General features: G+C 35.5%; 1 protein-coding gene across 3 annotated transcripts; it reads left to right on the forward strand.

Moving 5' to 3' along the window:
• Positions 1–1,155: 1,155 nt before the first annotated feature.
• LOC106172784 (MOB kinase activator 2) lies at positions 1,156–16,300 on the forward strand. Of its 3 annotated transcripts, none has more exons than XM_013553684.2 (5): positions 1,156–1,312; positions 10,717–10,883; positions 12,323–12,419; positions 13,943–14,067; positions 14,461–16,300. In XM_013553684.2, exons 1-5 carry the CDS (start codon positions 1,296–1,298, stop codon positions 14,769–14,771), a joined length of 717 nt encoding a protein of 238 aa, XP_013409138.1. In that variant the 5' UTR covers positions 1,156–1,295; the 3' UTR covers positions 14,772–16,300. The 3 variants fall into 3 exon arrangements, with proteins under 3 accessions (XP_013409138.1, XP_013409137.1, XP_013409136.1); XM_013553683.2 differs by lacking the exon at positions 1,156–1,312 and adding an exon at positions 4,608–4,696; XM_013553682.2 differs by lacking the exon at positions 1,156–1,312 and adding an exon at positions 8,839–9,372.
• Positions 16,301–18,962: the final 2,662 nt, after the last annotated feature.

Raw genomic sequence — 18,962 nt, forward strand, 5'->3', positions numbered from 1 at the left:
ATAAGTTATTTTAAGTAACTATGACAGCTCTTTTAAGAATAAAAAATAATTTTTAAAGACGTACCATTCACACTGAACGAGAGTTCTTGATTCTTTGACATTTCAGTACCTCGCCAAATTCTTATTTTGGGCTTTATTGAACAGCGCATCTTAAATAATTTTACAAGTTATTTAACTGGTTGTGTTTAAGGTTTATTCGTTGTCACACCACCCGTACCGATGTATCAATATCGGTAAGTTTACCTGAACAGACGAGCAGTTTTTCTTATTTGTTTGTCCTTGTTACACGCTGCTTCATGCTGCACTCCTAGCTTGTTGATTCAATGGTGGGGGTGTCTATCCCTCTCTCCCTTTCTCCTTAACAACACCTTTTCCGTAAAAAAGTAAAATGAAATAAAATAATGAAATGAAAAAAGAAAAAATAATTTATTTTTCTACAAAAAAAATGACCAAAAGTTTTATCAGTGGACTCGCTCAATTGAAGTCTTTCTGCTGAATGTTCAGGACTTTCCAATACAGCCGTCTCCTCCAATGTGCTACCGAGCACAGAAACACTTACATGTATGTTGCGCTAGGAAACACGAAAGCCAAGGAAATATTCAATGGTATACCCCTTGTTTACATAAATTCAATATCAGACAGGTTGTTTGCTCTACGGTATTCTACAAGGGCTGAAATCACTAGACATGCACAGGTTGTTTAAAGGGACTGTAATTCTAAAATTCAGAATAAGAGAAATTTTATTTGTGCTCAACTCAGTTATTGGTCTTCATTAAGAATAGAAAATTAAACAAAGCTTTAATTATATTTCTTGTTTTTGGTAATAAACGTGACTTTAAGGTCATTTCCTTATAATTTTACATCAATACTTATTCATAATGTATTTATCGTGATAAATATGACTCAACACCTTGTCGCGAGTCCTCTGAGTCCTCGACACACTGTACCTCTCCTAGCATTTAATCGACTAATTTCATTCAAATTACGTTGATTTGATAGAAATAATTAAGTGAAAGGTCCCTTCTATACAGTCATCAATTCATTTTGCTTCTTTTGTATCAACAAAGGAAATCATTGAAAGAAAAAAAACCTAACTGTACGCGCAACCCAATAAACAGCTGCATCCTGGGAAATAAGAAACTTTGTGCGCATCCTTGTTGCGCAGACGGCCATATTGTCATTGGAGATTGCCTAGGACTCTCAGAGTTTTCAATTGTTAACGTGAAGTTGCATACCTTTACAGAAAAAAGAAGATTGCCAATCTGGATAGGTTACCGGAATATTTTCGGGACACTATGGACTGGTTTATGGGGTAAGATTCTCCAAGGGTGCCTTAAAACGTGCATTGTTTACCTGCGAGTTGACAGACACAAGCAGACGCATGGTTTTCTTCAGGACCCATCATCCCATGACAGTTAAAATCACGCGAGACACCCGATGTATCTTACTCCACAATCTGTACAAATCTGATCAGTAAAATCTTGCCTATATGATCCATGCTCAAACTCTCAATAATCAGTTTCTAGTTGTGTCACTGTCTCAGAATATTTAGGGTTTGATTGGTACATTGTAAGTGCAGCCAAGGCATACATCCTGGCCCCTAGTCTCGTCTGTTATATTGCCAGTATGTATGTACGCGCTAGAATATAATCTAATATAATGATTACTGACACTATAAACTGTTTGAGTGTTATATTTGTGATGCATGTTGAGAAAGTGACCATGCATACTGTTGCTATATAAGACTGCTGAGTCATTTCACTGCCTGGATAGTTTTTAACATATATCAAAGTATTATTCTTCTTTGTCAGCATTATCTGTGGATTGCTATCATAAATGGGAAACCAAGCAAAGCCAAGAGAGAAATGCAGACAATCATGATGAAATACATCTCTAATGGGAATATTTGTACCCCCCCCCCTCCTTTACTGAACTAGTGTAGTATAGAATGGTGATTGCAATATGTTTGACAATATTTTGACATTAATTTTACATAGTAAAAATATTCCATCGACCCTTTTGCTTGCTTCCAGCATATACTTTATTGCAAACTCAACTTTTTATAAAGACTTCCACTTACCTTTTTTATTTTATTTATTTTTTGTTTATTTTATTTATTTATTTTTATTTATTTATTTATTTTATTATTATTATTTTTTTGCCAAAAGCATTTTGCCTTCATCTTTTACTCTGGTGCAAAATTCTGTACTAAGACAGATATTTTAAAAGTACTTGCCAACTAGTTCATGCTCATGTATTGCTGAGGAACTCATTTGCCAAATTTTGGCAGCCATACACATCTTGTGGCGTGCCCAAAATATTTACATGCTATGCTAGTCTGAGTAATCAGTCTCTTGTGCTCCTTTTTTCTGAATGTATATATGTTTACTAGGGTATGTCCAACGCTGTGCTAGAGTCTGAAGTCTTAAGGTGCTCATTAGTAGAAAAAAATACCTGATCTTGTTCATAGTGCAATGTGACAGGTCTTTACCATGTGAGCCCTTACCTCTGTCCAGCCCATTACATGCACTGCTAAATCTCTCTCTCTCTCTGTATATGTACATATGTACAGAGGTCTATCTTTTATATTCTTGGGGGGGGGGATAGAAACAAAATTTGAACCCAGTCTTGTAGTTAAAACTCCATTTATTACTCTTGAAATACCCAAATGGTTATGGCTGTTAAAGGATAAAGGTTAAAGGTGTTAAAGGATAATGGCCACTCCCTCCCTCTTTTAAATTGTTTGAAATAAAATGTAATATACAATTACTATTCTATAATAACAACTATATTCTTATTTAGGTCTTTGTGTTATGGAATTCAAGTTTAAAGTATACTTAGATCTATCCCACATTGCACATTGAAATGAATCAAGATTATACTCATTATGTACCTTCTGGCATTACAAAAATGAAGTTTATTCAATAAACACAGATATCACTGAATCTCAGAATTCAGTAAAGCAGCACTACATGTACATTGCCTGGTTTTCAAGTGTTCTATTGAACAGTTAATGAAATCAGGTACAGTTATTGATCTTATTCACTTGAAATATATTGTTAAATGAGAAATGTTAATGTAAATCATTGTAAGCTGACCTGAATGATATTTCAATCTGAAAGAATGCAGTTGAAGCAGGCTTGATTACATCGTAATTTAATGCCTCTAAGAAAAAGGTGAAGTTAAAAAAAGCACCTTATAACGTTTTTCAAAAGCAATTTCTTTGCAGTTTCTGTTATAGGAAAATAATTGGTACGTAATTTAGATTCAATTAGGGCACTCCATTACCATCCATATCTTTAGCCAAGGAAAGGTTTACTTTAGTCCTATAAATATGTTTGCTGGCTATTGATGAATGTGTGTACCAGTGGTCTAATCCAGTTTGAGTGTACTTCATTCAGCAGAGACTTGAAGCATTGATTTCAACTCTAGTCTTGGACATGAAATAGATTTATTGATATTCTTGGGGATTCAACCAAGCTACATATGATTCACTTACATATATCAGTATGCTCTGTTTATTGTTTCAGCTACTTTTAAGTCCAAAAATTTAAGATATATATATATATATATATATATATATATATATATATATATATATATATATATATATATATAATTCAGAAGATCATTATTTGTTAAAATTTTGTTCAGCATATATGCTAAATAAAAATGGCATATCTGTATGTGAAATAAACTTAAAGGTATGCTTGAAGTTTAGATTTAGTGACTTGTTTTAAAGCAGTGGGACAGTATCTAAATATGTAACAGATTTTGTTTTCATATTTGGGCAAGGTTTGCTGTTGGGAGAATCACTGGGGTGTTTGAAATTGCCAGCATATTCTTAGGGATAAGGAGACAAGAACTCATATTTGAAGTGTAACAAGCATCCAATTCCTTGAATTTATTATTTATATATCCCATTTTTGCAACCATTTGGTGAACTGGGGTCAGCATGCCTTCAGTGTTGGTTAGTTTGTCATGGTAACAGCCATATAACATCTCAGCCCACATCATACTTCTAAATAGTTTGTATGATGTTGTCAAAACTTTTTTAATGAGGAATGACTGATTGCGCACATGTAAACATTTGAGGCTGAGGGGCAAGCAAGGAGTGAAAAGGGCCATATTGAGTTGTAAGACAGCATGATTTAATGATTGAGGCACAAATTTTCATAGCTCGGTTGTTTGTAAATACCTATATTGTAAATTTGCTTTCCGTGTTTGGGGGAAAAGATATTGAGTGAGATGATGTGTATGTTGAATGCCTGAGAAAAGATGTGATTTCCAAGGTAGCAAATAGAACAGCCATTCATAAAACCATTGTCCTTTAATAGGCGAGCCTAATATATATGGTCTACAAATAGAGTTCCACCAGAAACTGGGCACTAGGGGAGGAAGGGGGGGGGTCTTGCCTTACCTGAGGACCAGTTAAGTGCTGCCTGCACTACTTAATGTGAGACACATTTGAGCAAGCTCCAATAAGAGTCGAGCTCAATCTATGATCCAACATGGAGGCCAGCTTGATCTATAACACCTGCTACATGGGTAGTTGCCTACATATGTCATCCATCAGTCAGAAATAAACTACCTGGTACTTATTCCAGTTATCCTCAAGGCAAGGGTAGCCTCTAGCTAGTTAGTTCACAGTGGAGGAAGCCATCATGCTTAACAGCTTGAATATTCTCTGGAAAGGGTATGTACATCTTATGATTTGTGGTCAATATTAATTGAGATGTTGAGTGGGTTCTCTGATTCAGGGGATTTGAAATGAAGGTTGTTGTGATTGTGAGAAAATAATTTGCTGACTATCCATCCAATAACAGTACAGTTACGTAATCAGAATTAAAAAAAAAAAGATATTTAGAAGCCCATGAAATCATTAAGATGGTACTCTTTGCCCCCAATAGCTAGTTTGGCAAGTAAATGCACATTAAATCTCAATTTTGTCTGGATGGCTAAAGAAGATTTGATATGATTTTAAAATGCTTAAGTGTTATTATTAGTATTTTCATAATATGAATTCATTATACATGTATATGTGTACATATGTCCTCTGTCCCCAGCCCCTCCCCCCTCCATCCCTCAAACTCGGGTCCCTCCCCTAACACCCCTGATTGTTATTCTGAAGGAAAGGGCCATTTGAATGAATACATAAACATGTCCCTATGGATGTTGTTTTTTTAACATTAACTTATATATATGCTACTTTGTTGCTGCAACATTGCATCCAACAGCTGGGCGTTAAGTTGTTTTCTCAAATTAGCTGCAGATGTTTTCTTGTGGAGAAGAGTAATCCAATTCTGGTGATGTGGATATACGTTTAAATAGCAGTTCCACCTAGCGATAACAAGGGCGTCTTCAGGATTTTCTAAATCTTGCCAATTTATTTCCAATTTACTCTCAGAGTATGTCATCATTATTGTATTCCTTAAAAAATTCCGCACTGCATTAGTGAAATGATTCACTTATATCAACTAATTACTTCCATATTACCATAGTCTCCGAAATTTCTAAAACACAGGCTAAGTATTATAAAGCAAGATTTTTTTTCTCTTTCTAAAAATCCTATTTCTTCTACAGCTTTCGCAAATTTTGTATTCCATTATTTCACTATCTCAGTAATGCATCTACTTTCACAGCTAGTCAGGTAGCTGATAATGCCACATCTTGTAATACTTTTCTTAAGTAATGGCCTACAAATGCAGCACACACCTTATCAAAACAAAACTCTGTGTACCATTATTGGGGATATTTGGGGGTGTATGTCCATTCAGCTAAACAAGCCTAATAGGCAGGCCTAGGATGGAAGAATGGTGTCATGAACCACACAGGAGTACAGGCCTGGAGTGATGTTGTCTCCATGGCAAAAGACACCTGGTATTTGACAGTCTATTAGTAGATCACTATCCAGGTCTATCAGGGTTGAACAGTGCTGGTCATTTTCCCCCATGAATAGACATTTGTAGACTATATTTTAAGGAAGAATGAAGAATTTTATGGACAGACACTGTGCCTTGACATATAGCCATCACCTACATCCCATTGTCGCTATCACCACCATTGTCCTGCAATTTCCTAGAAACCCGTAAACCCCATAAAGAAAAATCATGTTACTTAAAATTCTCACGTTTACAAGAATGATTCAAGGACCTTAATTACATCCCGAGTTCACAAACAGGTTTTTCTTCAATTAATGTCTGTTTATTTCACAGCTTTGCTGCCTTGTTTTCTTAAAATAAATGTAGAAAATACTGTTGATCACTGTGAACTGTTGACACTTGATGATTCTAGGAAAATATGGTAATTGAAGATTTTTGTTGCATTTCCTCATTTACACTGTGGTCTTCATACAAGTGCAATTGTTTATGTCTGGTTGCCTCCATTTTATTTGCATAGGGAAGATAATGATCTAGTCCTGGGCAGATTCCAGACATCCATTCTTATCCATACTATTCTGGGCTACTTTTGAAAATCCTCCAAAACCAAGAAGTTCCCCAAAATAGGGTATAACATGAAAAATTACATGCCTTTAAAACTATATTTCAGAATTGCCATATGTATAATATTTGCTAGCAAGGGAAACTGTCATTGATTATTGGTTTGATAATGGTTTCTCTGTGAAAGTCTGAAATGTTTTAAACACTTGGAATCAGCAGGCGTTTTTTCCAATAATGTCTTGAATTATGGAAACTTTGCGTGTACTTACAATTTCAGGACATTTGATCACTATTATGGCAAGCTGTGCTTGTAATAGATTGTTGGCCTAAGTATGATGGGAATGTATCAGGATAAACCATCTTTTTAAAGGATGGGGATACTATTTGAGTCTGTGTTCTACCATTAAAACAAAAATTTTAAAAATTGACAAATTTGTATTACTGTAGTGTGTGCATGTGTGTGTTTGGGGTCCGGTAAGTATGTGGAACAACAGATGTCATATGGACATCTTGAACTCAGTTTGCCCTGTCATGACATTTACACTTACTGAAGAACCACTTGAATAAACATGTTACAATGACTTTTAACAGAATTTTAGCAATTTAAATTCATGTTTTGATGAGATGAATTAAGTGATTATTCTTATTATTTTTTTAAATGCATATTTACATTCCTATGGGGGTGAATGGCAACACAGATATTTATCTTTTTTTACTGTTCACCACTGCTTACATTCAATCATATTGCTACTGAAAGAACGGCAATGAAATTCTGTCTCCCCCCCCCCTTACAAAATGTTACACCTTCATTAACGTTATTATGCACCCATTTTGACTCTTAAGATTATATTTACATTGGGTTTGTGTTACCTGAGTGATGGTGTATATAAACCATTGAATCAACCTCTATAGTATTGATCTATCTTATCCCAGGCATCAATGCTTTACGTTCCAGCTTTAAGCTGCTTGCGTCATAATTGTGACACAACTGTCACTGTAATGTGATTAGGGTGCCTAGAATGATGTAAGGTAATACATTTAAAGAACTTATCTGTTGTGCTGACAGTTGTAATGAAACACAAAAACTACATCCCTGCAGTGGTTTCCGTATGTATGATAAAAATATATTTGGGTTGCTGTTGTAGCAGTAGTGGAACATTGGGAAGATAAATGGGGAGAGGCTTACTTGATGCTGCTGATATATATTTGATTAGTTCCTTCCATGCATAGCTAAACACCTTAATACTGTTTTGAACTTCAGGTGGTTATAAGTAAGGCTGTTTCTGTTCCGGTATTAAATTACGAGACATCATATACATGAGAGGAATATATTATAAAAGAATTAAACATGTTTTGAGGTACAAAATTTTACTTTGTATGAAAGTACAGTTTGTGCGCTGTATATATTCTATTGAGGCATGGCGTCAAAATGTCGAAAGGTTTTGTTCTCCTGTTTGTATGTCACAATAATGGTGGTGAAAACTAGAAAGGAGCTACATTGAAATTGTGTTATTTTTGGAGAAATGTGTTGTGCTTCAGGTCAAAAATCATCAAGGTGTCTTAAACTGTTACTTCACATGCACTTTATCCTCTCTACCAGCATATAATTAAATTGACTCTTTCAGTATATTATTTAGGGTTAAAAGATTGCTTTAAAATGGGCCAGCTGAGGTCATATCTTCCAACTTTACCTGTTTAGGGTAAGAAAACTTGTTCACACCAACTAGAGCATGTCTAAAAAACAGTTGGAAAATATATGTTGTCTCCAAAGTTAAATTCTGCCCATCATAAATCACTTAACACCATTGCAAAAATAGTGTATAAAGGTAGTTATCTCGGGTGTCCTGCCTCTGTCACATGTAATGGGATGTACATGTGCCCTGCATGGGTCAGATAGTAGGTGACAGTTTCTGCTGATCAGGTTTCATAGGTTGTGTAACTTGTCTGACAGTTGCACTGACAGTGGCACAAGCTAAACTGACTACACCATTCATTCCAACTGTAACTTGCTTAGACCTGTCTATGAAGGCCTCTGTGATCACTAGCCAGATAATTTCTAGTCAATTACCAAATTTCTGAGGCAGTTTATTTTATTCTTTATATAATTTTATTGACTGATTTTAATTTTTTTATGCATTTATTTTTGTGGATTTGAAATGTGGATAACATAATCCTTACATAGGGATTGGGCTTTTGAAAAAGTTCAATGTGAAGTGGGGGGTAAACGTAAATGAAATAAAATGATGCCTTGGGAGATGTTCTGGTTTATTACAAATTTACAGCATTTTATGGTAGCTGTAAAATATTGGGCTGGGCATCATACACAAGCTTAATGCACTTGTGCTTGACCCTATTGAATTGTGGGGCTGGTGTCATTTCTTTGGTTAACATGGATGCTCTTTATGTGACACTTGACAGTGTTGGTGTCAGGTAACATCTCATCTCACTCCAAATGAAGCCTTATTCACTCCCATTTTAGATATTCTACTTCCAAGAAAGGAAATCCTGTATTTACATACACAGATTTAGTCATGTCATCGGTTAGATTACTCTGTTTACAGAAAAAGCCCCAACCAGTTTCACTTTGTAAATTTGAATAAACGTCTCACAAAAGATGGCAGTTCTCCAGGCATTGGCCAGCTGAGATCACCTGATGTGGACAGTGAACTGGCAGCTCTCTGTGGCTGGCACTGCAGGTGATCTCTTCATTTCCTCACTTCCTCCACACACATCACACACTGCTCCTGATTGACTTAGTTGTAGAGTTAAAGTTAGCAATGATGTCACTGGTGCTCAGCCCAGTCAGCTGCTGATATTGGCAACCTATTGATAAGGGCACAGTTGAAGGTGAATGTATGGTAGGCAGGCAGTGAATGGGCCAATACACACAGGATGGAGAGTGGAACTTTAAGATGTTTATGCTGAGTTTATGGTAAGAATGTAGTGTACGGGAATGTTTTTTGTTTTTTGTTTCTTGTTTTTTATTTTTTTGTCAGTAATGTTTGGTGTAGATATTGCCCATTACACAGCTTGGCAATTGTGATATGTGATAATAGAGTTAACCTCTATATTCACCAGTATAAAGATACCTGGATCATGCAGGTAGATTGGTAACTGTGACTTTGTATACAGTAATATAAGACCTGTATTATTCAGCTGTGAAAGGAGGATTAATATATACGGTATATACTTGTGCACTATTGTCTAGAAAGAGATGTGGCTCCAGGTTTGCACACTGACTTCTTAACTTAGCAGGATTTCTCTGCAAACTCTTTTATTGGAGTATGTACACAGTTTGTGTTATCTTGGTCTTACTGTGCACACCATGCAAACAAGGGAGCGGAACCAGTATCAGGGAACAGCACCTTGCCGATCTAACCATATCCTACCACACGTCAGGCTTTGAACAGTAATAATCATCACAGTTGTTTATTGATGTAAATGATGCTAGACAACAGCTTGGCAAAAGGCAGAGTACAAGGACTAATGCGCTATTGACTTAGCCATAATTTCTTTGTATTGATTTTATCCTGAGTGCACAGATAGTAATATTTTCTCATATTGTGCCGTCAGAGATAATATGTCATGGCTAGATGATCAGGCTAAGTAGTCCAGTGCTGTAGGGTAGGAGTGTAAAAAACCAAATCTTCATGCTGGAACCTTAGCAGAAATTGTCATCATTCCAGCAACTGTGTTGTGTCCGTGTGTTCGTTGGTAGGTGAATGTGCATGCTATACTGTTGTATTTCATCATATTTATAGATGTGTTGGGTTTTTAAACAGTTGAGCAAGAAATTGTGCCACCACACCCACATTGTACAGTATTCATGAAAGTATAGCATTTTTACTGATATAACTTTGTTTTTGGTGAAAATTTAAGTTACTCTGTTATAAATATGAACTTTATAAATTTGTCTAAGGTACTACAAAGTTGAAGCAGGGTATCTGAGATATTTATTATATTATAAATGTATTATTTATCATATATAAAAAATTCAGATTTTTCAGTTGGGATTTTATTATTGAAAGCATATTGGGTTAAGTGTGCATTATCAAAATAGTGTGTGGAACTTTTGACTTATATCGGGATATTTGCATTTATTGTTATTTTATACCAGTGTGTTTTACCTGGAGACACTGATTGTCAAAACAAATATATGATCTATAATTGAAAAAGAGGAAATTTTTATTGTGTTCTTGGTGAAGTTAGTGGTGGTGTAATTTTTTTGCCATATGTTTAAACTTGTTCGTCAATCTCCTTTTTATTGATATTTTAGGAAAAGTCGTAGGAAGGACAAAGACTCCCCTACACCAGTCCAGGAGGAGCCAAGGCAATATCTAGAAGACACACTAGTAGCGGAGTCCATTGCTGCCAAAGTAGACTTTGAAAAATTGGTCCGAATCCCTGTAAATATAGACCGAAATGAATGGCTGGCTACAAACAGTAAGTTTTTATTGAAGATGTGTGTGTGTGTGTGTGTGTGTGTGTGTGTGTGTGTGTGTGTGTGTGTGTGTGTTAAGAATGAATGTGCTCTTCAATCAATTATTCATTTCTTATATTGGAAGTGCAGCTTATACAGCAGAATAAACTGGGTGGTTTTGAAACCAGCTGCTGCATATGATAATCAGCTTCTAAGAGGCATAACAACAGTAATGACCTGCTATATTCAGATAATTTTCTTAGAATGGAAAGCTGTGGGATAATACTACGTGAGTACAACATCCTCTTTAGATAAATCATCTATGTGGAATTGCCCCAGATAACTACCAGCTGAGAAGATGGACAAATGGTAGAGGGGAGGCTGTGTAATCTTTGGGGTGGGGGACTTTTTTTTTTCAGTCAAATAATACCAAGCATCATAGTCAGATACATATGCTAATATTGACAGAGCTTTTTCCAGTGTGTGTACGTGTGCATTAGCAGGAAGCTTCTATCATTAGCAACCATAGTTCAGTGTAGGTTTAATACTCTTGGATCACAAGAAGTCAGCATGCAGTACAATTTAAGTATATTTGAATAGGAGGTACTGCTTTATTCTTGCATCAGCTTTGAATTTTCTACCTTACGTAAATGAGGCTTGAGCAAACTGTGCCAGGTAATGCAATAATGCAACATGATACATTGTAACACTGATTATTGTTATGGTCAATAAACAGTGTAACAACAATTCCTACCCTTGGGGGACTTTTATGCCACAGGTGTCCAGTTGCAGCACCTCTTTAACACTGTGGCCCTGTGGTGTATGCTATACATCATATGATCAGCTGAGTAGACAGTTTTCAGGTGTTGTTTTTGCGTGTACCTGGACAGAGTGCAGACACCATGCAATCCTTGTGACACTGGCCTCTTCTTAGATGGCAGCAAGGGTGTTCAAGCTGTGAAGTCAAGTGAAAAGAACCAGTTTTCTTACAATGTTGAATTATCCACTGACTGCCTTTTAGTACTTCAGATTAGGCAATATTTCACAGTGAAGCAATCGGGTGTGGCTGGTAGATTTAATTGTGGATTTCTGGTTGTTTGAGTTTTTTGTTGATAAACTTTTAAGTGAAAGATAACTTTTTCTGTGCCCATTGCGTATTGTAAATAACCAATATGGCATCCATCTGCAGTATGGCAGATATAATGAAAACTTTTTAAAAAATGGATGTTCTTAAATTTGTTGCTGGTCCCTCTCACTGATTGATTTCATTTTTCTACTGACCCTTGAAAATGTTATAGATCATGGTTTGGTAGGACTGACAGTTTCACAATGACTGGAATGGTTTTCAGATATTTATTAAGGATAAATAAAGTTAGTTTCTATAATAATAATAATAATATAGCTTTTCTTTACATGCAATCATTCCATATTGTATTTATGGTCCTTTTTCTTTCTTTTACAGCAATATCATTCTTTGAACATATCAATCTCATGTATGGTACAATATCTGAGTACTGTACACCGGCTGGGTGCAACTCCATGACAGGTCCTGGTGGCACGTAAGTACAGCATGGATTTGTACAATAATTGGTTCATGATAGTGCGCACTTGAATGTGAGAATTAGTCAGCTGCCATGACAGTTAGTGTCCACTGTCTTTGTGGTGGTAAAAATGTGTCTGTATGTGTGTTATAGTAGTGAGGCATGTAAAGGCTTTGTTGTATGCTGCAGAAGGGGGGGGGGGAGGGAATGAGGGGACCCCTTTCTAAAATGGCAGAGATTTAGATCTCATTTCTTACCAAAAGGTGAGGAAAGACTGGTCTGATGTCAGTAGAAGACTGTTGAGGTGGAGGGTCAAAGGAAAATGCCCCTTTCCTTCTTGATACCCTGGATCTGCCAGCGTACATGTAATGGTGAATACATGTGTGACTGTCTTCTGTCAATTTGGGACGCTGTCTTTGAAACACTCCATCATGTGTGAAAGATCCATGTAGCAAACCTGATAACCTGTCACTAAAGGACCAGCCATATACCATTTTCAGCATATTGCTTATCAAACCCAACCAACACCAGCAGCCACAATGCAAACAGGGAATGATAACCTATTTATTTTGAAACACTATAGTGGTTGTTTTGCAGCATGTTTCAGTTGGTCCTATGAAATGTCATCTGGCCTGACTCAGACTGAAGATAATTTGAACATAGATTATTGGATTCAGCATCAAATGAGATGGAGATTGCACCTCACCCAGGGTTTTAACTTACCTGTTCAGTGCTATACAGTTTAAATGTATCTTCTTGTGTACCTGATACCTGCCTGGGGGTGAAATCAGGGAAACCTTGCTCTGATTTAAAAAATAAAATGAAGAAATTCAGTAACTTGGTGTATTTAACACTGATATGCATTTTTGCAACTGACTTTTAGAATTTTTGTTTTCGGTAAATTTGGATCATAATATTAACCAATAAATCAAACATACCTGTGTCATCCATAAAATAACTGAATGTTTACTTGATTTACAGTTAAAAGTATTCAACAAATTAAATAATTTGGTTTTACTCTGTATTTGAATACTAGAAATATTTTAGAACAAACATATATGGTGGAAAGTTTTGAGATATAATTGTGGATGAAAGAAGCAGCTTGATCAGTTGAAGATTAAACATGTGGAAAGTTTGCTAATGACAGATAGTGGTCCTTTATGTCTGAAGAATTTCTTATTTTTAATGCGTGGATGAAAGTTTTCAGTGCAGAGTGAAAGTTTTCAGGATTGTGCCTGATTTCAGGATTTGTAGTCTTCATATTGATCTTTTTTTTTTTTTTTAACATGCTCTAAATGCAATAAGAAATTGCAAGCTACATTTTCAGAATTTTCAGTATTTACAACTTTCACCCATGTTAATTTGATGTACCCTATAAAATGTAAATAAAATGTTTGGAAGAAACATAACTAGATGGTTATGTTAGTCTAGTTTCTTTTTCATTCTTTTTCATTTAAAGGACACTATTTTAAGCACAAAAAAAACTGTGAATCACCAAAGGTGATATTTGTGGGACATTAAAGTGCTCTTTGTGATTTTAGGCAATATTTGTGGTTTGATGAGAAAGGGAAGAAGTGCAAATGTGCTGCTCCACAGTATGTGGACTTTGTGATGACATTTATACAGAAAACAATCAGTGAAGAATCGGTCTTCCCCACAAAATATGGTAAGTACCTTGTTCATGTAGCTATACACACTGTTATTCCCAATAGTATGGCACTATCCAGTTCAATAGCTCTTTTTATGACTGTCATATCTTATGTAAAGGTCACTGGTTACATATTCAATTTGAGTCATCGTTTTTTTTTTATGATTGTGTATTTGTGATGGTTTGATGTACTGAATATGAATTTTTTGTTCATAATTGCTCTCAGAAAGTCCAGAACAATTTTGTGAGACGTTACAGAGAATTGCATACTCATTTGCTTCTCATTTATATAATTAATTAATGATAGTTTCTCAGTACTCATTGGAATATTTTATGCCCTGAGAAGTATTACACTCAAGAGGGGTGTCATTTTAAAATAATTTCTTGATGAAGACCTATTTTCTCTTTCAGGCAATCCGTTTCCCTCATCATTTGAAGTACTGGTGAAGAAGATACACAGATACTTGTTCCATGTCTTGGCGCATATATATCATGCACATTATAAAGAAATGGTGACGTTTGGAATACATGGACATCTGAATACAGTGTTCAAACACTTCATGACTATGAATAAAGAATTCAAACTTATTGATGAGAAAGAGACCGATATTTTAGACAGTTTGTGTCGATCACTGGAAGTAACAGAGAAATTAGCTGACAGAGACCAGACAGAAGACAAGGAAAATATCCAAGGTGCTACTGCCGCAACTGCTGTATCTTAGTAATCGCACATGTCGTGAAGTTGCCATGTATCTATCTGTATCTTCAGGATGTGTCCTAATGCAGCAGCCACTGCAGTTATGTCATTGCAGGAACACAGAGCAGCAGCTTATGTTTTTGGTCTGACCAGGCTTGGCAAAAGCATTGATTTTGCTTTGAGAAGACTAAATGTAGTAAAACTGCATCTATTTTGTTGTGATCAGAATGCTGTGTCACAATGGCTGGAATAGCTGCTGTAGCATACATACTGTGGTAATAACTGCATTTGTTATCATGGCTGCATAAGGTGCTGCATTGAAACCGGTCTTTTATTGTTTTGTGTTATCTTGTTATATGATACATATTGAATGATGATAGCTCTTGATAGCTGTATTGTGAGCAAATCGCCCAAATAATGTTATTGCACTTATGTAAATGTTTATAGGGAACTGCCTCGGAAAGTTCTATCTGACATATAAATGTTGTATTGTTGATATATCCAGATAACATCAACATGCAGTGGCATAGTCATGTCTTCAGTATGCATCTATATTAAAGGGTTTGTATGTATACAATCCAAAAGAGATATCCATATTTATTGTGCTTTGCCGAAAACACTTAACACTCTAGTTAGGGAAATCTTGTTATTAAATGCAGCATTTCATTTTGTTGTTGGGAAGTAGATCAGACTCTTTTGCTTGATTGTTATCTGCACTTTTAAATTAAGATTATGATTACTGTAGTATGTTTCTGGTGAAGGTTTGCCAAAGCTCTCATAAATGTCTGATTATTTTTTTTCCGAAATATCACGGCCCTTAAAATACTGCCTCCAAGCTACTTCTATTCCTTGTTGATCTTAAAATGGCATACTAATTAAAACCCAGTTATACTAGTTCCCATTGGCTTTAATTCTAGCAACTGGCTTTCTTGTATAAGTTGTGAAACATTGGTTCATGCTGTTGTTTGTTCACTAAGCTACAAACCAAAGCTTTGAAAGTGCTGCTTTTATTTGTGCAACAGAAACCAAATGCACTAAAATAAATCCAAAATGAGAGGCCAAAGATAAGGAGTCACGAACTTGCTAGTATTTTATTGGCTATGTTGTGCCAATTTAATGGTGTATTTGTACAAACAGTAGACAGGTGAAGTCATAGTATCCAAATTTTCTGCATACAAACCCAGGTTTAGGTTGTGATGGTTTTCATATATACTAGGGTATTATGTACTATCCGGGAAAAGGGGGGGGGGGGTGAATTTTGTTCAACTATTTGTAATGATATTGGAGCTAATATATTCTTTAAAAGATATAGGCTTTGTGCATTGGTTTCAGTGTTATCAACTGAAACCACTTCAGTACATGTCATATTGTTATTGACATACACTGCTCTGATTACTGGTTGCACATGCTTTATTTAAAGAGTGCACAACTTATATTATGTTTAATTTATTTGTCAGTTAATGTTTACAGTGTATGATGTATACTAATCAGAATTGTGCCATAAGTTGTTTTTTCTCTTAATAGAAGACTATAATAAATTACAGCATACAGCCATTTTGTTAGTCACTGTTTCTTATAAAGCATGTCTTATTTCAGGGAGGGGGCTTAAAAGAACCATCATTTTGGTTGGAAAAAAAGCCCTATGAATTGAAATTTGATCTAGGATCTATGTACTTCCTCAAGTCAACTAAGGGAGTAAAGATGTCCACTTTTTGAGAAAAATGGCCCCCTCTGAAAACGCTGCTACATGCCTGTATACCCTTTATATCCATTGACAACAACCACGTGTATCCAGTATCCATTTCCCCCACATATCCATTGGCAACCATCACATGTATCCAGTATTCATCACTCACTTAAATCAATTGTAACAATCTCTTTTACTCCATAGCAAAATAAAACTGCCTTCCCAATTGAATAAATTAAATTTCTATTGAGGCATGACCAAAAGGTCATACTGAAATTGTTCTGTTAACATGAATATTTTGTTCATGAAAAATATTCTTTAGAGAGCGCTTTGGATAGACGATATGAATGAAATGAGAGAAGAGACGTGGATTTTGCTTATCTGCTGCGAAAGTTGTTTAATGTAAATCACCAATATTCTCCTTTGAGTAGTATTTTCAAATCAATTCATGCAAGATTATTAAGAATAAAAACAGATCTGCCTTTGAAATTGGTAAACTTAACATACATAGCCAAATGGTGTTAATAAGTCTATTGCAACGTTTTAATGGCAAATTTTGCAGTAGCACAGATTTTTAGCCTTTGTTGGGATGATGGAAGTTCTCCAAAGAAGTTATATCTAGGGTTTATACATGGATGAGGGCAAGGTGGCTTCACAAAAAGTTGAAACTTTCGTTTTCCATTCACGTGTGGTATATGTTCAGAGACCATGCCATATGTTAAAGTCGTGTTGTGTTGCGGCGATGCAGGATAATAAAGAGATTAAACGGTGAAAGTTGCTTATGTTATTATTTGAATTTTGCATTTAAATGTCAGTAGCAGAGGCGAGATGCACTTTTAGTGCATAGTCCAATTGACACTCACATTTTGATAATAAGTAAATCTTGTGTGGAAAGCTTTATTTCACATTTCTGGACACAATGAGTCGAACTTCTTTTTGTACCTAGCATGTCAAGAATTGCCACTTGGCACTATAACTGGCACATTTTTCGAGTTCTGTTTTTTCTAAACGAAGGCGGGATTTTATTTACATGCCGTAGGTACATTGCACGCGTGAAAGACTCGGACGTTTTTGTTCTTCCCAAAGGTTGTTTGAAATTGGTCTCGTTGACAGAATTTGCACATGCCTCAGTCTTTTACGTTGAATGTGCATAGCCCAGAGTAGACGATTTGAATGAAACGAGAGAAAAATAGACGTGAACTTTGCTTACCTGTTGCAAAACTTGTGTTTAATGTAAGTGACCAAATATGAAGGTATGATGCTAGGTTAGTAAATAATATTTGAATGGTAGGGAATGAAGTGAATGTCATTCGTTCAAACTGTATAAGAACCGGCGGTTTTTTCCAATTTTGAAGGTACAGCCTTGTTGATAATGTGGTTATTTATAGCGTAATAGTTCCACACCCAGCTCTTTACCTCGCGTAGGCATTTTCCATTGGTTTTTGACTTGGAGTTCTTTAAAATTGCGACACCCATATCTTGTTACAACCGTTAAAAGGGTAAACGACTTTTAAGGCATGGGGTCGAATTTTGTATCATAATAAACCGATTTTTGTGATTGATGTCCATTATATGATGTAAACATGCTAATTTTGCAATATTTAATCTTCATAAAAAATTAAAATTTGAAGTCACGCTAGCGCTGAGGGTTTTTTAATCGAAAAATGCATTGGGATATATATACAATGTTTCGAATGAATGAATAGAAAAAGCATAAAAGTAGACACGTGGCGTTTGACTTTAAATGACTATAAATCTATAATATAAATCCTTGATATACAAGCATTTATGACGCATTCGAAGATTAGGAGTACGTCATGTTATTCAAAAGAATTAAAAAATAGTAATGGTTAAATAGAAAAATAGAACCCAAAGCACTTTGTTGTATTCCATATTAAGTTACTTGCAGTGAAAAAAGGAGGGGCGCCGTGGGCCAAGGGTCGTTATTTAGTAAGGAAAAGCTTTGCAAAGAAAGTCTAGTTTGCTATTCATTGCAGTGCGCAGATGTGTCTAGAATTTTTATCACGTACTGATCATTTACTTCATTTGGTAACATGCACGTTATATCCAATATCTCCTTTAGTCTTTTATATTGTGCAAGTTCCATCGGATGATTCATTCTTTTTCATAAGTTAATGTTTATATTCTGATAACTTTCCAGTACATGTCAAAAGATTATATAATTTTTTTCACGTTCAACTATTCAAATAAAACTGGTAAGGTGTGCATGAAAGGGTAAAGCTCGGACCCGGTTTGGTCCAAAGGTAAAGTTTGGAAATTATTGGCAATAGTACATGACCTTTGCACAATTCTTGCATCGCAAATTGGCTTAATATTTAAGAATGTTTTGAGCACTTATTTGAAAATTTGGATAATTTTGAAAATTTGGATAATTTGTTTTATCTGGGTACGTATAACTGAACGACAGATCGTATCACAGTATCACCTAAGGTAAAGACGCACCTGTAGAGATAAACTTAAACTTGGTATAAAACACCCCAGCTTTCGACACGTCTTCTTCGAGGACCT

This window comes from Lingula anatina, chromosome 1, assembly GCF_051362555.1.
Source record: "Lingula anatina isolate TDL-2025a chromosome 1, LinAna3.0, whole genome shotgun sequence".
NCBI classification, from domain to species: Eukaryota; Metazoa; Brachiopoda; class Lingulata; order Lingulida; family Lingulidae; genus Lingula; species Lingula anatina.